This window comes from Arxiozyma heterogenica (assembly GCF_036370985.1).
Source record: "Arxiozyma heterogenica strain weizmannii chromosome Unknown scaffold_11, whole genome shotgun sequence".
NCBI lineage: Eukaryota > Fungi > Ascomycota > Saccharomycetes > Saccharomycetales > Saccharomycetaceae > Arxiozyma > Arxiozyma heterogenica.
This window is the reverse complement of record NW_027042664.1, coordinates 693,683-716,323: the sequence shown is the minus strand read 5'-3', so window position 1 is coordinate 716,323 and position 22,641 is coordinate 693,683. Positions and strand designations below refer to the sequence as shown.

The following is a 22,641-nucleotide window of genomic DNA, read 5'->3' as shown; positions in this document are numbered from 1 at the left end:
TAGTTACAATTGCTGTTTCTTCCAGTTGTTGATGCCAAGTCAGTCAAGTAATATAAGTTCGAAAATTTTTATTCTTGCAACGATATGTCTATTTCTGATGTACCTATTCACAAGGACATTTCCAAATTACCAGAAACAAAGGTATCTAAAGAGTTAGCAAAACATAACAACAACGATAATGACCATTACAACCACGATATCAAAGAACACATAAATAAGAAAGATCATAAGAAAGAAACAGATAGCAATGGTCTAAGAACAAAAATTTTGAACAATGAAAATATCAAATGGTGCATACTAGAATTGTTAGGACCAATTTTTTTGACTTTTTTGTCCTTTAAGGTGAGATTTCAAGAGATTGATAAAAATCGACAAGTTGTATGGGATGAAGCCCATTTTGGTAAGTTTGGTTCGTACTACATTAAACACGAATTTTATCATGATGTCCATCCACCTTTAGGGAAGATGCTTATTGCATTAAGTGAATGGTTGGCTGGCTTTGATGGCCATTTCGATTTCGAGTCAAATTCAGACTATCCTGGCAACGTCAATTTTAAATTTATGAGGCAGTTCAATGCGATGTTTGGTGCTCTTTGTACCCCATTAGCATTTTTTTCTTCTAAGTGGATGGGATTAAACTACTGGTCGGTCTATTTAATTACGTTAATGGTCACTTTGGAACATTCTTTTATTGTACTATCCAAATTTATTTTGTTAGATTCTATGTTATTATTTTTTATTGCTTTGAGTTTCGCGTGCATGTGTAAACTTTACGACCTGCGTGATAGACAAATGACCAGGGAATGGTCACTTTGGATGCTCCTAACAGGTATTTCGTTAGGGTGTGTATGCTCTGTAAAATGGGTTGGACTATTTATTACATCAGTAGTAGGTTTATATACTGTGCTAGATCTTTTCAAATTATATTATGATAAAAGGGTTGGGAGAATAAAGTATGTTAGACATTGGCTGGTTAGAATTATAGATTTGATTATAGTTCCTTTCCTAATCTATTTGTTTTGTTTTAAGATCCATTTCAGTTTACTTTATAAGTCTGGAACAGGTGATGCATCCACCAATACTCTGTTTCAGGTCAATCTAGAAGGTACTAAAATTGAAAATAGCCCACGGAATGTCTTGTTTGGATCACAGGTCACTATAAGGTCACATGGATTAAGTCCAAATCTTCTACATTCTCATCCTCAATTGTATCCTGATGGATCCGGTCAGAGACAAATTACCGGCTATGGACATTCTGATTCTAATAATGTCTGGGAGATTCAATTTTCTAGGCGATCAATAATGAAGTTTGATGACAATAAAAAAACTTCTAATAGTCAGTTATTGGGTGTTGGCAATGGTAGTCTTATCAGATTAGTTCATAATAACACTAGATCAAATCTACATTCCCACGAAATTCCATCACATGTTTCTCGTGGAAATTATGAAGTTTCAGGATATGGGGATGATATAAATGGAGATAGTAAAGATGATTGGATTATTGAAATTGTAGATCAATTGGATTCTGCTAACCCAGACTTCCATAAAGAAAATCCAGATCTAGTACATCCTATCTCTACATTTTTTAGATTAAAACATGCAGATCTTGGATGCTACTTAGCTACAACTGGGCTCGCTTATCCCAACTGGGGGTTTAGTCAGGCAGAAATCGTTTGCAAACAATCATGGAGTTCTAGAGATAAATCTACATGGTGGAATATCGAAGACCATTGGAATGATAATTTAGAAGTAGAAGATGATTATGTCCCACCAAAATCTAAATTTTGGACAGACTTTATCTTAATAAATTTTGCCATGGCATCTTCTAATAATGCATTAATCCCAGACCCTGACAAATACGATCGACTAGCTTCCAAAGCATGGGAGTGGCCTACATTACATAGAGGTCTTAGAATGAATCATTGGGGGATGGATCAGGCCAGATATTTTATGATGGGGTCACCATTTAATACTTGGATATCGACGTTGTTTATTATCTTATTTCCAATACCTGTGTTAACAATTTTAATAAAACAAAAAAGGCAAACTACTTTATTTACTGAGGAACAATGGATGTCTTACATAATCCAGGGTATTTTCCCATTTATTTCATGGTTAGCTAACTATCTCCCATTTGTAGTTATGGGTAGAGTCACTTATGTACACCACTATGCTCCAGCGTTATATTTTGCAATCATTTTGTTTGGGTCTACAATGAATTATTATCTAGAAAAGTCTTACTACTATTTGAAAACCGCAATTTACTTGATTTTATTTACAGGTTGTATCTATATTTACATTAAATTTTCACCAATATGTCAAGGTATGATAGGTCCTATGTTAACGTACGACTATTTAAAATGGTTGTCTTCATGGGAACTTTAATTACCTTATTCAAGATAGATTCCTCATGTGAAAATAACACAATGAAATAGCAATTCCTATCTTACCGTTAGTATTCAACATATTTTCTCTTTTTCTATAAAAGACTTATTGTATATACACATAAAATATGTACAATTAATGGTGCATAAAAGTATCCCTTACAAATAGAAAATTAATTCATTGTTTAATATGTAACAGAGTATATACGAGTAGAATTATCACTACTAGCCGAGGCTAAGAAAAGTTGGTTATCGCCTCCAGTATTGTTGGTTTTCCACCTTAATCTTGTGATTTTATCAGCAGGCGTTATTTTATCGTCTAAGTTCACTAATAATTTGAATCCTCCGGAACCATATTTGTAAATCAAAATTTCACCATTTTCTAAACCTGCAGCAACAAATATTTTACCATCAATAACAGCATCATGAACAGATAACGCAGTTACTGGCCTCGTATGCTTAATTACATCTTGTTGAATATATTCCTTCTTCTTACCATCAAATGCCCATGATTTAATACTTCTGTCTCTAGAGGCAGTAAAAAAAACATTACCATATTCCTTAGGAGCCCAATCACCATCCCAAATAATTTTGGTATGTGGTTTCTCATCACCTTGTAATAAAACAAATGTGTTATCTTCAAAATTTCTTTCCCAGATACTCCATTTTCTATCTCTGCACACAGCCAATAAATATTTACCATCATCTGAAAACCTTAATCTCGTAATAGTTAAATTGTGGAATGCCAAAGGTGATTTCATTTCTAACCATGTCTTAGTTTCAAATATTCTGATGACTGAATGTTGTAGAGTATTAGACCTACAAGCCGATGCAATTAATTGTCCGTCTGGTGATATATCTAAACATGTTATCTCATAACCATGACCGTACAATTTTTCAGATTCTGGCCATAATAGATGTCTCTGTAATATATCTTCCATAGGTGGACTTTCTAATGATTGCACCAAATCATAAGATATATTTTTATTATCGTTTGTTTCGATTTCATTGACATCGTTTTCCTCATTGACATCTTCAGTAGCTTTATTAGATAGCCCCAAAACTGGAACAGAAGCTGATTCTGGCATTTGTTCAGTAGCTTCAATAGAATGATCAACAAATTTTTGCAAAATTTCAGCAACACCCTTTGGTTCATCAAATGATCTCAAAATCTTTTCATCACCACCACTAACAAATCTAGATTTGTCTAACGCTTCAACACATATCATATCATATCCGTGAATTTGTGGTCTGGAAAATTCATGCCAGGTGCGCACCGCTCTTTTAGACCCATTTGCATTAAATGACCATGGAGCATATAGCCTTGTAGTCTGATCTAACGAGGTGGACAACAAATATTTCCCATCTGGTGACCAACAAACGTCAGTTACTTCCTTAGTAGTACCTGTAATAGCCAGTTTTTGTTCGGTAATCAAATTGTCTTTGGATGCCCATAATCTCCAAGAACCAGTTCTCCCATTAGTCAATATATAATCTTGTTCATTATCAGTAAACCAAAGACATGACCAAAACCCACCAGAAGAACCAGTAGCAGTAGAGGCACCCTTAGACGACAATTCACCTAGCCTTAAATTACAAACCCAGATACCAGATACCTCATCTGGCTCCCAGACCATCAATGCTGTGTCTGCTGTTGAAGTTAACAATTGCAAACGAGTTTCATGCCATTGTAAAGAAGATATCCAATCATCGTGCCCCATAATCAAAGCTTCAAAAGTAATACAAACTTTCAAATCTATATCAATATCAAAAATGTATTGTTTATTATTTAATAGGGTTAAATTGTTCATATTGTCTTCCACATATTCAATTAGATCATTAATCTTGATTCTCCATAATCTTATGTAACGATCTTGGGCTCCAGAACACAAAAGGTAATCTCCTGGAGTTTCTTGATAACGAAAAGAAAGTGACTTTACCCAATCCTCATGACCTTCTAATCTTGCAGCTAATTTATGATTATCAACAGTGTGCATCTCTGAATTAACAATAAATGTGAAAATAAACACATGGACAGCAGTGCCACCAACAGCTAACATATATTTATTATCTAGCACATTTGAAAGTGATAATGATAATGGTAAGACATTCTTCTCAATAGGAAATTCCTTACCCAACACAAAAACTCCTCCATTTGTTGAGTCTTGAATCCAAATGGAAACAAGACCGTTAGCACAACCTATTGCAATAACACTAGGTAAAACTGTCAAAGTAACGATAGTATGATTATAATGATCAATTGTTTGAATACATTCCAGATCTACATTAGAAACATTATTATCTTGAAATCGCCAAATCTTAACACAGAAATCCTCTGATGCAGTAACCAACAGATCGGTTCCATGCATAAACTTAACACAAGTCACGTCTGATTTATGCCCTTTTAAAGTAGAGAGAACACCTCTATTATTTGGATCTAATGGGTTCCATAATGCAACAGTCTTACCTGCACCATATGCAACCAGTTTTCTTTTTTTACTAAAATCACTTACTTGATTTTGTTGATTGGCACCAATAAATATACTTTCAGTAGATACCTCAACCATGGTCAAAAAATCTCAACAGCTTACTTATAGTCACCAGTCACTGTTTTGAACAACTATACACCAACGTTCTACCTCTTAGTTTAGCAAGTTATAAAACTTAAGCATATGATGTCCAGGTAAAAAAAATAATCAAAATCTTTTTTGTTATAAAATTTTTCAAATGTTGAAAATTCAAATTATTGATTTTTTTTAAAGTAGTATTAGACTTTCTTAATACTAAGACGAAAGTTGAGAACAGGTAAAATATGCCTAACAAAGACTTATATATTGTGTAACTAGGTTCTGTTGTTCTTTCTCAATAAGAAAATACAAAAACACATCCATACTACTCTCTCAGTATATTCTCTGTCCTTTTTTGATTATTTAAGAAAAACAGAGTCTGCCTATTTAAAGTATTCACTTATCTGTCAGATACTTTTACAGCAAAAAAAACAGCTACAAGACTAATGGTAGATAAATAAATTATTCTTTTATTTTACAGTTTAAGAAATAAACTTACTAACTCACATATTATAAACCCTTTTAAACATTATTTTCTTTTGTTCTAAATTCATTACTCTCTTAATCTTAAAAGCCGAAAATAAAATAAAAAATATTTGTTTTGATCTCACATTCATCTTTTTTAATTACATTTACAAACAAAATAAAAACAAAATTATCAATAAACACAAATATATCAAATGTACCGACACCAGTTAGTAAAATAATATACTGAGATATATGTTTCTTCGTTTTTCATTATTCCTTGCAAAAAAAAAATCACATCCTTCAAATTTTAAAAACAAGATAAGATAATTTATGCAAACTGGAATTTTTGTTGAGAATAATAAACTTTATTCTTCCCTTTTCTTTTTCATTTTTTCTTTTTCAATAGTAATTATATAAAAAGGCTTTCCTCTTGCTTTTAATTTTTTTAATAAAATAAATTTGTAAGCAATTGACAAACCAATAAATAAATTACAGTAAAAAATATTCAGAAGTAGATAATTTTTGATTACTTTTGCAGTCTGTCTTTGTTCAGATAAGTTTTATATTCTTGGTATTTATTATAATGCTTTTTAGTCTTGAATATGTACATAAACAACCTTATATAAAATTTAAAGCGAAATAATAACCAAAAAGGGTAATCACAGTTTCAAAGGCAAAATACTTTAAGAAGAAGTAAAAAACAATTAACTATTGAAATTATTAATTAGAAAATACTTTAAATTATAAGACACATAACCTATTTATAATACATATATAACATTTAGAAGCTCGAAAGATGTTGTGGAATAGAATAGTTATAACCATCAAGATTACATAAGATCCTGAATGAATCTAGAACCAATTAGTGTATTAATAAGCCATACATGTGCTACAACATTAGATGCTGCATAATAAAAAGATTGGATTACATAAGATCTTGGCAAATCTAGAATTTACCTATTGTTTTATTAAGTCCCACGTGTATTACTAATCACCATGATTAGAGAATTGGGATGCAGTTCTAATCCAGTAGTGCACCTAAATTAATATAATAAATTTTAGGGTTTGAATCAGTCAAGTCATTAATGTAGTAATCTGAATAATCGATCGAGCTCCAGAAAACATATAAAAGGACAACGTTTTCAGGAGATAAAAGATCATCTTCCATAATCGTTTCTTGTAAATAATTTATATATTATGTATAAACAAAATAGAACAAGCAAGTACCAAAAAGTAACTTCGAATAAGTACATTAGCTCGATATAAGCCGCTTAATATATAAGACCGTTTTAGTAATTATACTATCGACTATAGTTGATTACTGTCTCGATTATTTAAATAACTATCAATCTTATTTGCGCTTCCCTGGAATACACAAAGAATTTCACCATACCATACTACAACAAAAGACGACAATTAGAGCGCAAGTGGTTTAGTGGTAAAATCCAACGTTGCCATCGTTGGGCCCCCGGTTCGATTCCGGGCTTGCGCATCGTTTTTGACTCAAGTGAATTAGCATGTCTTTTTGTTGTTGGTGACCATATCGTTATATTATAAGAGTCTGATAGTAATAGGCTAGTATTGCTATCAAGGAACTCTGACTTAATTTTTTTTTGTATTTATAAACCATACAGTTATTTTATATATGTATTTATCCACATATTACTTCTTACAGGATGCTAACTTTGTATATAATGTATGAAGAACACATGCAAGAACAATTTATTATATTTTATAGTATATGCTAGGATAATAAATTATAATAGATTCTCAACTATTATAGAACTGAAAGAATTCTCTAACACAAAATGTTTTGGATAATTCTTTAACTTCTTATGACATTTCTTGCAAAATATTGTTACCCATAGAGAGCTTATTTGTAGCATATGAATCTATATTATATGAGAGTAGCTAGAAAACCTACTACAAAAATAACTTGACAACGCTATAATAAGCATATATGTATTTATATGTATTATATAATATTATGTTTTCTAAGGTTACAATCAACTTTATCTATAGTAAAGTTAGAGTTTTCAAAATAATTTTGTATTTCAAAATTTAGGTACGCTGCAAGATTTTGCTTCCAAAAATCTATCACCAAAGTGTAAACATACTACAGCAACACCCCAATATTGGAAACATACTATTTAGTCAAAACAAAGCTCTCATACGCCTTTGAATCATGGTCCATTCAATGGACTTTTATAACTTTTTATGCACGTACAAATAAATACTATAAATAAATATACAAATAAATAAATGAATAAATAAATACCTATATAATTTTCATTAGTATGAAAATATAAGAAAACAACAAAGACGAAAAGAATAGTGAAATAATATGAAAAAAAAAACTTTCACAACATATGATTAATCAGAAGATTTCAAAAGTTCTTTATCTTTATAAATGATCAATTGTCTTTTCTTTCTTCCTTTTGTAATTGCTTGTCTTGTTAAAAGAATAATTTAGATAATATAGCTCTTAAGCATCAGTAACACAACCTAGGGAAGCATTGGAAACTAATTTAGCATATTTGGATAAAGTACCTCTTGTGTAACGTGGAGGTGGTGGAGTCCATTGTTCCTTACGTTTAGCTAATTCTTCTGGAGAGACCTTCAAATCGATAACATTATTGTCTGCATCGATAACAATTTCATCACCATCTTTAACCAAAGCAATTGGACCACCCTCGGCGGCTTCTGGAACAACATGACCAATCAAGAAACCGTGAGAACCACCGGAGAATCTACCATCAGTTAATAATGCAACATCTTTACCTAAACCGTAACCCATCAAAGCTGAAGATGGCTTCAACATTTCTGGCATACCTGGACCACCCTTTGGACCCTCATATCTAATAATACAGACAGTCTTTTCACCCTTTTTGATTTCACCACGCTCTAAAGCCTTAATGAAAGAATCTTCCTCTTCAAAGACACGTGCTTTACCCTTGAAGTAAGTACCTTCCTTACCAGTGATCTTACCTACAGCACCACCTGGGGCCAAAGAACCATATAAGATCTGTAAGTGACCAGTTGGTTTGATTGGATTGGAGACAGGTCTAATGATGTTTTGTCCTTCAGATAGGCTTGGAGCCTTCTTTGCACGCTCGGCCAAAGTCTCACCGGTGACGGTTAAACAATCACCATGTAAGAAACCTTCATTGTATAAGAATTTAATGACAGCCTGAGTACCACCAATCTTAATCAAATCGGCCATAACATGTTTACCAGATGGTTTGAAATCACCTAATAATGGAGTCTTATCACTGATTCTCTGGAAATCGTCTGGTGTGATCTTGACACCTGCAGAATGGGCCACGGCAATCAAATGTAATACTGCATTAGTAGAACCACCAGTGGCGATAGCATAAGTGATTGCATTTTCAAAAGCCTTTTTAGTGAAAATATCACGTGGTAAGATGTTTAATTGCATAGTTTTCTTAATTGCTTCACCGATAGAATCACATTCATTCATTTTTTCCTTTGAAACGGCAGGGAAAGCGGAAGAGTTTGGTAGAGTGATACCAAGGACTTCAGCAGCGGAAGCCATGGTGTTGGCTGTATACATACCACCACAGGAACCTGGACCTGGACAAGCATGTTCCACGATGTCTTCTCTTTGTTCTTCGGTGATTTGATTGGAGATATATTGACCATAGGATTGGAAAGCAGAGACCACGTCAATTTCTTTAGTAACATTTGGGTTCTTTTGAGAAGCACAAGATGGAGACCCAGGCAAGATAGTACCACCGTAGATCATGATAGAGGGTCTATTGTGTCTACCCATTGCCATTAAGACACCTGGCATATTTTTGTCACAGGATGGAATGGCGATACTGGCATCGTAATGCTGGGCCATAATGATAGTTTCAAAGGAATCAGCAATAACTTCTCTACTTTGCAAAGAATATCTCATGCCTTTAGTACCCATAGAAATACCATCAGAGACACCGATGGTATTAAATTGCATGGCTTTCAAGTTAGCTTTTTCGATGGATGCAGCACATCTATGATTTAAATCTAACAAATGCATGTTACATGGATTACCTGACCACCAACAAGAACCGACACCAACCTGAGCTTTATTAAAGTCATCTTTCTTGAAACCAGTGGCATAAAGCATAGCTTGGGAGGCACCTTGATCCTTTGGTTCAGTAATTTGATAAGAATACTTATTCAATTTCTTAGCCACATTTTTAGTAGTTGAAAAGGACCTTGCCGATACAGTTCTGGATAGTAGACCCATGTTTTGTATTTAGTTATATTGATACTATTATAGATCGCTTTAAAGATAATTGGAACAAAACACAGACACAAAAAAAAAGGAAATAGAGAAGAGGACAGGACTAAAGTGAGAAAAAGTAAAACAATAACTGGTATACAAATGTTTACCTCATAATCAAGAGGTAGATACACTCATATAAGATAATCTATATATATATAGATTACTATTAACAGTTACTCAGTTAATAAGGTTTTCTAAAATTACTTAATCTTTCACCTTCTTCTGTGCTTTATAAAATAGCATCGGTTCTAAGTTAAATTTTTTTCTGATTTTTTTTTATCTTTTCTTTTTTTTTTCTATATAGTTAAAAAAAATAACGATGAAAACAAGAAAAAAAAAGAGTCATCCTGTCGATTTTGAAACGCCATTGAGGAATTGGAAAGGGGGGGGGGAAGACGCAAAAAAAAAAAAGAAATTAATGAAAAAGCCCGAATATTTTCAATTCTGTCACTTTCGGTGTCCTCGGAAGATTCCGGTAACGGGCCGGCCGGGGTTCTAGTGAAAAAAAGAAATCAATAAAAAATCAATAAAAACAGAAGAAGAAGAAAACAAAAGAGAAAACACACACACAAAAAAAAGAAAGGGACTTTACTGAGTGCAAACAGATATTCTCCATTATTTGCTTCTATAATCCAGATGTATATATGTCAAACAGCAGAAGACGCATATCCCACAAGACAGAACGAACATAAAGCCAAGAAACAAAAAAAAACAAAAAAAATTCACTAAATAAGGTAAGGGATATCTAAATAGATGAGTGTTGCAGATTTAAGGTATATAAATGCTTCAGAACTATATCAATGGATCCAAAAGGGACATACCACTTTGTTGCACGAACCGTTCCAAGTCATTGATGTTCGTGGAAGTGACTATGTTGGAGGTCATATTGTAGGCGGATGGCATAGACCGTATAAACAGATGTCACATCATCCAGAATTATTAGACCAATTACTTGAAGATCTTCGAAATCTTGCGACATCATCAAACGAAAAATGTGTGAATGCGATCTTCCATTGTGCTCAATCACAGCAAAGAGGTCCTTCAGCAGCACTGAAGTTGTTAAGAATTATGAACAAAAATGACCGTGAACATATTCGTGTTTGGATTCTACGTGGAGGCTTTAATCATTGGCAAGATCAATATGGTGACAACTCAAGTGTAACAGAAGATTATCAACCAGATCTTTGGAGTTGGTAAAATCCAAAAATTGTATACACATACACATACACATACACATATACGTATATGTCTACAATATTGTATCTATTATACATAGATCTAACAAAGAATCATCTCATCGGGATATCCCTATTTAGGTAATCTAACGTAACTCTGGGCCTTTTTTTTTTTCTTGTTACAAAGAATTGTTTCGTCTCGAATGGCAGCGTCGTTTACAGAGTCGTTCGCAGTGATATCACTTATATTCTCTCGACCTCCGTTTCTCTATTTCTCAGTTATTTCATTTTTTTTTTTTCTTTTTGACTTCGCTTCGTTTTGTTTTTGTTTTTGTTTTTTGTTTTCCTGTATTATTTTTTCTTTATCTCTGAAATGTTGTGGGAAAAGTCTATTATATTATATTATATTATATTATATTATATTATATTATTTGTTTGTCTGTTTATCTATCTATTTATTTTTGTTTAATTTTGTTCAATTTTGTTTAGTTGTTCGAGCCGGTCGATTAGTAGTGGAATCCATTCGGTTGGTCGACTAAAAGTGATTCGTGTGACATTCCCTTCCAGGATCCTCGAGGAATATGGAAGGGAAAAGAAGTGGGATGAAAAGAGGGAGAGAAAAAGAAAAAAAAAATAAAAAACAGAAAGAGTCACACATAAACTAAAAAAAAAGTCTAATTTTATATTGATTATGTCACATATCCCTTTTACATATATCCTTCCACTCTTTTTCTATTCTTTTTATTTTTTGGCCTTCTCTCTCTCTCTCTTATTTTCTATAAATATATATATGCCAACCCATAATCTTTTCTTTGTCATTGAGTATAGAAGTATTAAACACGCAGGATTAATGTTTTACACGTATATGCCATACACACCAAAAATGTCCTTTACTTAATTGACTTTCTTTCTTTCTTTTTATAGGAGAAATGGAAGGAATGGGAGGTTTTGTTCGTTTTCGTACATTTTTCTTTTCTTCGCCTTGTCTTTACAAGATTTGTAGTAATATAACTTATCTTTATATCCCCTTACAACAAAACAACACTGTACTCACTTTCGACGTATTACATTACAGCCATGGCACAAATTATAGACGGGAAAGAATGTGCTCTTTCCATCCGTAATGAAATTGCTTCTGAAATAGATTCCTTAAAACAATCTATGCCGGATTTCAAACCATCTCTGGCCATTATTCAAGTAGGTACGCGTCCTGATTCTTCCACCTATGTTCGTATGAAAAGAAATGCTGCTAAAGATGCCCAAATCAACGTCCAATTCATCCATTTGGACAAGGATGTCACTGAATCCCAACTGTTAAAACATGTCTCTGAATTGAACCAGGCTGAATCGATCCATGGTATCATCATACAGTTGCCTTTGCCCCCACACATCAACGAGGACAAAGTCACCTCTGCAGTTTTACCTGAAAAGGACGTAGACGGGTTTGGCCCATTCAATGTGGGTGAATTGGCCAAGAGACATGGCAATCCAACTTTCTTGCCTTGCACTCCAAAGGGGATCATAGAATTATTAAACCGTTACAAAGTCCAGATCGAAGGCACTCGTTCCGTTGTGGTTGGTAGATCAGACATCGTTGGGTCTCCAGTGGCCGCTTTATTAACCCACTTGAATTCCACTGTCACCTTGGTCCATTCAAAGACTCCAAACATTGAAACCTACTTCAAGGATGCTGACATCGTGGTCGTGGCAATAGGTCAACCTGAATTCATCAAAGGTGAATGGTTCAAAGACAATAAAAGAGGCTGCACCGTAGTTGATGTAGGTACAAACTACGTAGAGGATGCTACTAAGAAATCTGGTTTTAGGTGCGTTGGTGACGTTGAATTCGAGGTCGCTAAACAATATGTCAAACTGATTACTCCAGTCCCAGGTGGTGTGGGTCCAATGACCGTGGCCATGTTAATGCAAAATACTTTGATCGCTGCAAAGAGATACTACAGTGACATTTATGATATAGGCCTTGATAGTGCAAACAGTAACAAACCCTTATATGCAAATGAGCCATTGAAGTTATTGAAACCTGTTCCATCAGATTTCGAAATCTCCAGAGCTAGAATACCAAAAGAGATCACTCAAATCGCCAAAGAATCAGGTATTCACGACTCGGAATTCGAACCTTACGGTTCTGTAAAAGGTAAAGTTGATTTAAAGATTCTTGATCGTTTAAAGGATAGAGAAAACGGTAAATATATCTTAGTGACAGGTATCACTCCAACACCACTTGGTGAAGGTAAATCTACTACCACCATTGGATTAGCTCAGGCTCTTGGGGCCCATCTAAATAAAACAGTCTTTGCTAACGTGCGTCAACCTTCCATGGGTCCAACCTTTGGTATTAAAGGTGGTGCTGCAGGTGGTGGTTATTCTCAAGTTATTCCAATGGATGAATTCAATTTACATGTCACTGGTGATATCCACGCTATCTCCATGGCAAACAACTTGCTGGCTGCTGCCATTGACACCAGAATGTTCCATGAATCAACACAAAAGGATGGTCCACTATATAAAAGATTGGTTCCAACAAAGAAAGGTCAAAGAAAATTCACTAAATCCATGATAAGAAGATTATCTAAATTGGGTATCAATAAGACCAATCCAGATGATTTAACAGAAGATGAGATTCACAGATTTGCTCGTTTGAATATTGACCCAGATTCTATCAGTTGGAGACGTGTTGTTGACTGTAACGACAGATTTTTACGTGGTATTACCGTTGGTGAAGCCCCTACTGAACGTGGTTTCACAAGAAAGACTGGATTTGACATATCTGTTGCTTCTGAGTGTATGGCAATTTTGGCTCTTTGTAACTCCTTAGAAGATTTAAGAGAAAGATTAGGTAGAATTGTTATTGGTACCAATAAAGAAACTGGTGAACCTGTTACTTGTGAAGATATCGGCTGTGCTGGTGCCATGACTGCGTTATTAAAGGATGCCATCAAACCAAACATTATGCAAACTTTGGAAGGTACTCCTGTCTTCGTTCATGCAGGTCCATTTGCCAATATCTCCATTGGCGCAAGCTCAGTGTTAGCCGATAAGATTGCTTTGAAATTAGCAGGTGTAAATCCAAAATGGACTCCAGAAATGAAAGCCAACAAAGTTGGTTATGTCATCACTGAAGCAGGTTTTGATTTCACTATGGGTGGTGAAAGATTTATCAACATCAAATGCCGTTCCTCCGGTTTAACTCCAGATGTTGTCGTTATTGTAGCTACTGTAAGAGCATTAAAAGTTCACGGTGGTGGTCCAGAAGTCAAAGCTGGTTCCCCATTACCGACTGAATATTTGAATGAGAACTTAGAATTATTAGAAGCTGGGTGTGCAAATTTGGCTAAGCATATTGCTAATGCAAGACAGTACAACCTACCTGTCGTGGTTGCTATCAACAAAATGTCTTCTGATACTGATAGAGAACATGAAATAATTAAAGAGCAATCCTTAAAGGCCGGCGCTGTTGATGCCATCGTATCAAACCACTGGGAAGAAGGTGGTCTTGGCGCTGTGGATTTAGCACATGGTATAATCAAGGCCACTCAGGATTGCTCAAATGATCAATTCAAGTTCTTATACGAGCTAGATACTGGTTTGTCTATTGAAGACAAGCTTACAAAAATTGCCCAAGACATGTATGGTGCAAAGGACATTGAATTAAGTGAAATCGCTCAAAAAAAGATCGATTTGTATACATCTCAAGGATTTGGTAACTTACCAATATGTATTGCCAAGACTCAATATTCCTTATCTCACGATCCAGCATTGAAGGGTGTTCCAAATGGATTCACATTCCCAATCAGGGATGTTAGGATTGCTAGTGGTGCACAATATCTTTATGCATTAGCTGCTGAAATCCAAACCATTCCTGGATTACCAACTCATTGTGGGTTTATGAATATTGAAGTCAACGAAGATGGTGAAATCGAAGGTATGTTTTAAGAGATAGACTGTATAATATGCTATTTAACCTATTCTATAAATATATATATAATATGAATGTTTTTCAGTAATGTTTTTATGTGTATTATTATATGTTTTTTTTTATAGTGAAATGACCATAATATTGTAATTCAGTATATGTAATGTAATATGCATATTTTTTTCTCGGATTTTAGTGAATAAAGGGAAAAGAGGAATTCACATTACGGAAGTCACCTTTTATATAAACAAACTAGGTTGTGAAAAAGGGGAAAGTTTACAATGGAGAAGAACAACTTTAAACGTCTTTATTTCAAAGGCAAAGGCCAAAGTATACTGTAAGATTAACTACTAAGAAATTAATAAAGTCTCAATATTGGAGGTTCCAATATATAAAATAAAAATCCAAGAAAAAAAAAGATAAAAGATACAAAGATTATACAGACAACTCATTAAATAATAAAAACATGTTAACTAGCACTGTTACGGATACTGTATTTAACTTTGTGGATAAATTTGTTCCTCAATGGTTTGAGAAAAACAACAAAGAACCACTGATAATTTACATTTCAGGACCCCAGGGATCAGGTAAAACGTATACCACTACAAAATTGTATGAACATTTGCTAAAAAAGTATGGTTACTCACATTCCATTGCACATATGTCATTAGATGATTTTTACTTAACACATGATGACCAATTAAAAATTAACAAACAATATTCTCATAATAAGTTGTTACAAGGGCGTGGGTTACCAGGTACTCATGATATACCATTATTAAATCAAGTTTTACAAAACATCTTACAAAGTAGAAATGATGAAAACGATGCTGACTACATATCCATACCTAGATACGATAAATCTAAGTATAATGGTGAAGGAGACAGGAGTGATATTGTTGTACAATGTAAAACCCCTGTTGATATCTGTATTATTGAAGGTTGGTTTCTCGGATTTACTCCATTATTATCTACAGACGACGAAGACTTATTATTAAACGGTGACATGATAGATATAAATGCCAAACTATTTACATATAGTGACTTATTATGGAATAATCCTGAGATCAATTCTTTAGGGATTGTCTTTGCAACAAACGATATATCAAATGTATATGAATGGAGAAAACAACAAGAACATGCGACTATAAAAGAGAAAGGAAATGGCATGACTGATGAACAAGTAATAAAATTTGTGGATCGTTACATGCCTTGTTATAAACTATATTATGACAATTTCGTTCATGGAGAGAGACTAGGGTCTGTTGCAACTTTGACATTAGGAATTGATATTAATCGTAACTTACATTACACAAAGACCCGTTGCATTGAATAATGGATAATCACTAATATTTATACAATTCTATAATAAAACATATATACATACATATATTTGCCCTATTTCTTCCTCTCTATATACAGTGATGTAGTCTTTGTTCACTTATAAGATTCTTTTTTTTTTCTGTATCAATACTTGTTTTTATTATAATTTATTTTTACTTTTAGTTTTTCGAAGAATAATAAAACCATTTTATCATTAACGAGTGGCCCAGAAGGAATTAAACTGTTCCCTTCATTCAACAACAATAAATGAACAAACAAATCCAATACAAGAAGGACTTAGATATAGACACGTATATTATAACTAAAAAGGGCTGTGCTATATACCATCATCAATAGTAAGATAAACATTTATCAGGATGAGTAGCGAAAATGGTATAAATTATCAAGATTTATTGAGAAAAATACCATTATACAATAGTTACGGAACAAACTATCCAAAACAGATACCTCCAAAATTGGAATTACATGAAATAGTGCCATTAAATTACAAATTACAACCATTACCACCCTTAAATGAAATATTTGATCCTTGGATCGAACAATGTGATAAATTATTAAATGAATGCAAGGAGTACAAAGAAGAACCAAGAAAGTTTGAAGAATTTTATTTTAAAAAATATTTGAGCCAAATACCACCAAGTTTGTTAGATCGTAAGGTCTTATCTCCCAATAAAATAAGTCCTACGAATAACATATAACACCATTTAATATATAAATAGATATCATTACAAGTATATATATATTATATAGATCCAGAAATATTCACTCTTAATCATATTAACAAGACAATACAAGGAATATGGAAAGATATAGCAACCACACCAAATAATAATAACGATATATATATATATATATCTGATAAAAAAGAAGGAATGAAATATAACTCAAATCACTTTAGATTCTTTCAATTTAGCAATTAATTCATCCACACTGCCCACCACTATACCAGATTTCTTTACAACAGGTTCATTTAAGGACACAATATTTAGTCTTGATTGGATATCCACATTTGAGAAATCCTTTTCCAAAGACAACTCTTTAATTGGTTTTCTCTTCACCTTCATTAATTTGGGCAAAGGTACATATCTTGGAGTATTAAGTCTTAAGTCTGCAGTAACGACACATGGCAATGAAGCTCGTAAAACTTGATCTTGTATACCATCAGTTTCACTTGTAACAGTAATATTATCTGATTCAACAGTAACACTTGATGCATTAGTTAGTTGTGACCAATTTAACAGTCCTGCCAACATTTGTCCTGTTTGGCCGGAATCATCATCAATAGCTTGTTTCCCCAAAAGGACAAGATTATAATCCCCTTGGGTAACAAATTGTTTTAAGATCTTAGCAATGGCTAAAGGTTGAAGATCATACTTACCACTATTTATCCATGTAACATCATGAATACCTTTAGCTAAACAGTTTCTTAAAATATCACGACACTGTAGATTCGAGCCAATAGAGACTGCATGAGTGGTTACTGTACCCTTTGGCAATGCAGATTCCAATTTTAAAGCTTCTTCCAAAGCAATATCGTCAAAAGGGTTAATGCTGAATTTAAAACCTTGAGTCTCTATACCTGTACGTGCTGCATTCAATACAGGTTTTAATTGATAATCTAGAACTCTCTTTACTGGAACTAAAATACGTAATTTAGACATCACAGACACAGGGTAAAAAAGTAAAATGTGAGATCAGAGATACGTACGTATACAAACAATGTGTACACAGTCGCTGGTCCTTAAATTGAATAAACTATAAGGAAACTAAAATAAAAAAACTACTAGTAGTATACTGAAATATTAAGAAATCGACATATATAATCCAATCTAAGAAACATAATACAAAAAAAAAATGAGAATTACATTTCTGGAAATCTATTTTTTTTTAGTCATATAATTATTATTTTCTAATAACATAGACGAAAATAGTCAATAGTGGGCTTTGTTTCAGAATTAATCTTTCAATTTTTTGTGAGTAATCTTTTCATCAAAATCTTCGAGAATGTCTTTCTTTACGAAGTGAAAGACCTTAAAGAAGAAAAAAAAAGAAGCAAAAAGAAAAAAATTTCCTCAAAGGATCTCATTTTTTTGTCGTAGGCAAAAAAAAGGGACTACTTATAAATAGTGAAGACATGTATTATGCAAGATCTGTTTTCTCGAAGCGTCATAAGAAATAAAAGAGAAATGTAGAGAGTTAGAATTTGACATAGGTTGAAAATTGTCGAGAGATAAAAAGATATTCTATCTTTTTATTAAGTTAATTAACTGATCAAACTATATTGGATAGCTTCATTAAGGTAGAAACAAACAAACAGTATAATAAATTGACAAATAGTTCCCATAGACTTAGACAGCATGTCCTTATACAAATATGTTTTAACATTTATCAGTAGATCTGAAGAACCTTTGTCCGATCTAAGAATACAAGAATTATTATTGAAAGTTGTAGCTCATATTCCAAGTGAAATCCAAACGGAGTTTACTCAAACTAAAAGATTAGGTTCTCGTGCATTTGACCAATATTTGACCTCTTCATTCCCTATAGATAAGATGGTATTTAAGGGTTTAACTGATTCAGTAGATATCATTTTACAACAAGATGATAAGTATCGTCAAGGTAAAAAAGTTTTTGCTTTTGATATGGATTCCACATTAATCTATCAAGAAGTTATTGAATTGATCGCAGCATACGCTAATGTTGAGCCACAAGTTAAGGCGATAACTGATCGTGCCATGAACAATGAAATTGACTTCCAAGAATCTTTAAGAGAACGTGTTGCTTTGTTGAAAGGGCTATCAATTGAAAGAATTTATGAAGAAGTTAAGACTAAATTAAATGTTACTCGTGGTGTTCCAGAACTATTTCAATTTTTGAAGAAAAAAGGAGCCAAATTAGCAGTATTATCTGGTGGATTTGTACCATTTGCTGAATATATTCTAAATCAATTACAAATGGACTTTATGAGGGCCAATGTCTTAGAGACTAATGAACAAGGTCAATTAACTGGTAATGTACTTGGTGATATTGTAGATGGTACAGTTAAAGCCGAGACTTTATTATTATTATCTGAAAAATGGGGGGTTGCATTAGAAGAGACTATGATGATAGGTGATGGTGGTAATGATTTACCTGCAATGGGTGTTGCTGGTTTCGGTATCGCCTGGAATGCTAAACCAAAAGTTCAATCTGAAGCACCATGCCAATTGAATACGTACACTTTATTGGATGTCCTATATATCCTTGGTTATACAGATGATGAAATTAGAACTACTCTAGAACTATAGTAAGCAGACAAAAAAAAAATAAAAATAAAAAAAAAAACGCAATGTACTAACTATATACATATAATGAATATAATGAATATATGAAAAATGTCATTAATGAGATAAAATACATCCGCTATACTTCTGTGTTTATACGCTTTATAAATAGATAGCTTAATCTTTAAATAATCAAAAAAAAAGAATAAAAACGAAGAAAAAGGAAAAGTTAACTCAATGTTAGAAATGTATTAAACGTGAATACAAAAGCTTATATATGTACATCTATGCAAAAGAAATATTATTAATATATCTAAATATAGTCATAAAACAATAAAAAAAATTAGAAGTAAACACATAAGTTAATCAATTAGTAGATTAGATGTTAGAAACAATATTTTGCTTGACAGCGGCCATGTTAGCACCAACAACTCTGGTCAATTCACTTCCGTTCTTGAAGAAAACTAAAGTTGGCATAGCAGAGACACCGTATTTTTGAGCTAAATCTGGGACTTGGTCAACATCTACCTTTAAGAAAGTAGCTTGTTCAGCATATTGTTCAGCGAACTTTTCAATCATTGGAGCGATCATCTTACATGGACCACACCAGGTGGCAAAGAAATCAACAACAACTAATTTGTCAGTACCAGATAAAGTAGAATCAAATTCAGAAACAGAAGAAATTTGAGCAACCATCTTTAATATTTATATTTGTATATGAAAATGTATGCAAGTATTTATATGCTTGTTTGTTTGTCTATAATCTATTGATTAATTGACTAGTTACGTGCAAATATTACTGTAGAAACACGAAAGTACGTTGAGAGAATCAGAAGAAGTCGTTCAAAGAGAATAACCTGGGAGGGGAGACCTTTATATATGAATTAGATAAGGTGAAAGGGGGGGAGGGAAGAAGGTAGCAGTAACCAACTAGAGGCGGCATTAACACACAAAACTAGCACATGGAAACTAACCAAACCAAACCAAACCACACATCAAAACGTAGAGACTTGTTAGTTGTGGTGAATTAATTAGTAAGAAATTGTGCTTACAAAGAAAAAAAAAAAGGTAAATTCCATTGATGACTAAGACGCTCCGTATCAAATGATCAACATCAATTACTAAGAAAAAAAAGGTGCTGCAATCTAAATTTTCTCATTTTTGTTTCTCTTCCTTGAATCTTCCTCGTAGTTTTTTAATTTGTCTCTAGTGAAAAATACAAAGGGCAAACAAACAAACAAAAAGCCTAGAAACGAAAAACGACTTTACCCATTTTTGTTCAATTTTCATTGTCCTCACATAGCTTAGTAATTTTTTTTCCAAAAATAATATATTATGTAATCCTTTTTAGAAAGTCTTATAAAGTGTAAAAAAAAAGGAAAACAATATCGTAGTCGTTTGATTAATTAGAAACGAACTCGACTGCAATTGTTAGTTTATTAACTAAGCTTATATATGCCTCGTTTAATTACCAACACTACATTTAATCCTATATAAATATATGTTTATAAGGTGAGATGTAGGAAAGATTACACCATTTCATTCTTTACTTCTTGGAGCCAGTTTAAAGGATAAGATATCGTTTTCTCCTTCTTCGATCCTGGCATCTTCACCGACACGTACCCCACCGACTGTTTCGATGGCTGCAATGGTAACATTATTACCTAAAATAGCACGTCCAACTTCTCCTGCTGTGGACCCTCTTTTAACTAAAATACAATCTTTAAATACATGATTACCATCATTACCTGTGAAAGTATGAATATTCTTAACTGTATATACGGGAATCAAATCTAATAACCCAGTAGCCTCTTGTAAAACTTGTACGACACCAGTGGATCCAAATCTATACAACACTAAATCTCTAATCTTATCTATCTTTTGCAAAACATTTTCGTCCAATGGTTTCAATTGGTCTGGATCGTCTTCACATGTGTCAACAAACTCCGTTCCTTCTTCGTAACGAATGTAATTTTGTTTTTTCAATCTTCTTAAAAACACCTCAGTAACAGCAGATGTTATCACCATTTTATGCTCTTTTTGATATCGTAACATAATCTTTGAAACATTTTTATCTGCATCTGGATGGTCTATCTTATTCAATGCTAATACCATAGGAAATTTCTCCTTCATAAATTCTTTAACTACACGCGTGATCCATTCATCATCCCAATTTTCCAAGGGTGGTAAATCCTCAATTCTGTCTAAAGCCCGTTTCACCATGACTGGCAGCGACCCATACCCACCAAATTGTGCTTGTAATGTATCCACAATAGACGATTTGGTAGCTGTGTGTTTTCTGACAATAGAACCCCATCGACGTTTCAAATTTCCCTCAATCCAAAGTCTAATTTCATCTTGTAACCATTCAATATCATACAATGGGTCATATCCTCGAGTGTTTTTGCCTTCTGCATCTGTAGTACCACTAACATCAACAACATGAATCAGCGCATCTGCGTGTCTTAAATCATCTAAAAATTTATTACCCAACCCACGACCACTATGGGCACCGGGTACTAAACCAGCAACATCCAATAAAGCTATGGGAATATGACGCTTACCTGACTCACACCAACCATAATTTGGTTTACATAAGGATTCCTTACCTATTCTTGAACAGGCACATGTGACCTGCAAGTAACCTGTGGCCTTATTTGGATCAATAGTACAAAAGGGGAATGCACCTACCGCTGCATTGGCGTCTGTTAATGAATTTAATAAAGTAGATTTTCCTGCACTTGGTTTCCCAACAATCCCAATCAATGGATCTCTAGCCATTTTGAATAACTTATTTTTAAAAAGTGAATTCTATTGTGTTATTTACCTTTAGTCTTAGACAAGAAGGAGAAAAAACAAGAGTAATAGCAAGCAATATATTCCAGTATAAATACGTTAACACAAAGACACATAGGCACACACAAACATACATATATAAATAAATACGTAAATGTCCACACATACGGAGACCTGGTCTAAAAATGCTGGACATCTCTTTTTAGATCATCACCAACTAAAAAATAAAATTTAGTCTTCTGAAACATCTAAGAAAATTACCCGGAAAAATAGCCAACACTTTTAGGAACCCTTTACAAGTTTGCAATACTCATCTATATCAAAACTTACCATTTACACTGAACCACTCATAAACACTACATACTCATTCTTATTTATCACTTTCTCTTTCAGGAGGTCTATACATCTATACTCAATGC

At 33.3% G+C, this 22,641-nt stretch overlaps 11 protein-coding genes and 1 non-coding gene across 12 annotated transcripts; 7 read left to right on the top strand and 5 right to left on the bottom strand.

Moving 5' to 3' along the window:
- Nucleotides 1-84: 84 nt before the first annotated feature.
- PMT6 (dolichyl-phosphate-mannose-protein mannosyltransferase PMT6) lies at nucleotides 85-2,385 on the top strand (the record flags this gene model as incomplete). The annotated part of the gene is made up of 1 exon (XM_064856996.1): nucleotides 85-2,385. One exon carries the CDS (start codon nucleotides 85-87, stop codon nucleotides 2,383-2,385), a length of 2,301 nt encoding a protein of 766 aa, XP_064716129.1.
- A 184-nt stretch (nucleotides 2,386-2,569) lies between these two features.
- ELP2 (Elongator subunit ELP2) lies at nucleotides 2,570-4,951 on the bottom strand (the record flags this gene model as incomplete). Its single annotated transcript, XM_064856995.1, has 1 exon — nucleotides 2,570-4,951. The coding sequence occupies one exon, from the start codon at nucleotides 4,949-4,951 to the stop codon at nucleotides 2,570-2,572; it is 2,382 nt and encodes a 793-aa protein (XP_064716128.1).
- Nucleotides 4,952-6,840: 1,889 nt separating this feature from the next.
- On the top strand, nucleotides 6,841-6,911 carry PWA37_000314. The gene has a single exon. It is a non-coding gene; the product is annotated as a tRNA-Gly (tRNA).
- A 993-nt stretch (nucleotides 6,912-7,904) lies between these two features.
- ILV3 (dihydroxy-acid dehydratase ILV3) lies at nucleotides 7,905-9,671 on the bottom strand (the record flags this gene model as incomplete). Its single annotated transcript, XM_064856994.1, has 1 exon — nucleotides 7,905-9,671. One exon carries the CDS (start codon nucleotides 9,669-9,671, stop codon nucleotides 7,905-7,907), a length of 1,767 nt encoding a protein of 588 aa, XP_064716127.1.
- Nucleotides 9,672-10,463: 792 nt separating this feature from the next.
- On the top strand, nucleotides 10,464-10,907 carry YCH1 (phosphatase YCH1; the record flags this gene model as incomplete). Its single annotated transcript, XM_064856993.1, has 1 exon — nucleotides 10,464-10,907. The coding sequence occupies one exon, from the start codon at nucleotides 10,464-10,466 to the stop codon at nucleotides 10,905-10,907; it is 444 nt and encodes a 147-aa protein (XP_064716126.1).
- A 1,055-nt stretch (nucleotides 10,908-11,962) lies between these two features.
- On the top strand, nucleotides 11,963-14,839 carry ADE3 (trifunctional formate-tetrahydrofolate ligase/methenyltetrahydrofolate cyclohydrolase/methylenetetrahydrofolate dehydrogenase ADE3; the record flags this gene model as incomplete). Its single annotated transcript, XM_064856992.1, has 1 exon — nucleotides 11,963-14,839. One exon carries the CDS (start codon nucleotides 11,963-11,965, stop codon nucleotides 14,837-14,839), a length of 2,877 nt encoding a protein of 958 aa, XP_064716125.1.
- Nucleotides 14,840-15,285: 446 nt separating this feature from the next.
- Nucleotides 15,286-16,155, top strand: TDA10 (putative ATP-dependent kinase; the record flags this gene model as incomplete). Its single annotated transcript, XM_064856991.1, has 1 exon — nucleotides 15,286-16,155. One exon carries the CDS (start codon nucleotides 15,286-15,288, stop codon nucleotides 16,153-16,155), a length of 870 nt encoding a protein of 289 aa, XP_064716124.1.
- Nucleotides 16,156-16,519: 364 nt separating this feature from the next.
- On the top strand, nucleotides 16,520-16,861 carry MVB12 (ubiquitin-binding ESCRT-I subunit protein MVB12; the record flags this gene model as incomplete). Its single annotated transcript, XM_064856990.1, has 1 exon — nucleotides 16,520-16,861. The coding sequence occupies one exon, from the start codon at nucleotides 16,520-16,522 to the stop codon at nucleotides 16,859-16,861; it is 342 nt and encodes a 113-aa protein (XP_064716123.1).
- A 186-nt stretch (nucleotides 16,862-17,047) lies between these two features.
- Nucleotides 17,048-17,824, bottom strand: CIR1 (Cir1p; the record flags this gene model as incomplete). Its single annotated transcript, XM_064856989.1, has 1 exon — nucleotides 17,048-17,824. One exon carries the CDS (start codon nucleotides 17,822-17,824, stop codon nucleotides 17,048-17,050), a length of 777 nt encoding a protein of 258 aa, XP_064716122.1.
- Nucleotides 17,825-18,520: 696 nt separating this feature from the next.
- Nucleotides 18,521-19,450, top strand: SER2 (phosphoserine phosphatase; the record flags this gene model as incomplete). The annotated part of the gene is made up of 1 exon (XM_064856988.1): nucleotides 18,521-19,450. The coding sequence occupies one exon, from the start codon at nucleotides 18,521-18,523 to the stop codon at nucleotides 19,448-19,450; it is 930 nt and encodes a 309-aa protein (XP_064716121.1).
- Nucleotides 19,451-19,804: 354 nt separating this feature from the next.
- Nucleotides 19,805-20,122, bottom strand: TRX2 (thioredoxin TRX2; the record flags this gene model as incomplete). The annotated part of the gene is made up of 1 exon (XM_064856987.1): nucleotides 19,805-20,122. One exon carries the CDS (start codon nucleotides 20,120-20,122, stop codon nucleotides 19,805-19,807), a length of 318 nt encoding a protein of 105 aa, XP_064716120.1.
- Nucleotides 20,123-20,965: 843 nt separating this feature from the next.
- PWA37_000305 (uncharacterized protein) lies at nucleotides 20,966-22,207 on the bottom strand (the record flags this gene model as incomplete). Its single annotated transcript, XM_064856986.1, has 1 exon — nucleotides 20,966-22,207. One exon carries the CDS (start codon nucleotides 22,205-22,207, stop codon nucleotides 20,966-20,968), a length of 1,242 nt encoding a protein of 413 aa, XP_064716119.1.
- Nucleotides 22,208-22,641: the final 434 nt, after the last annotated feature.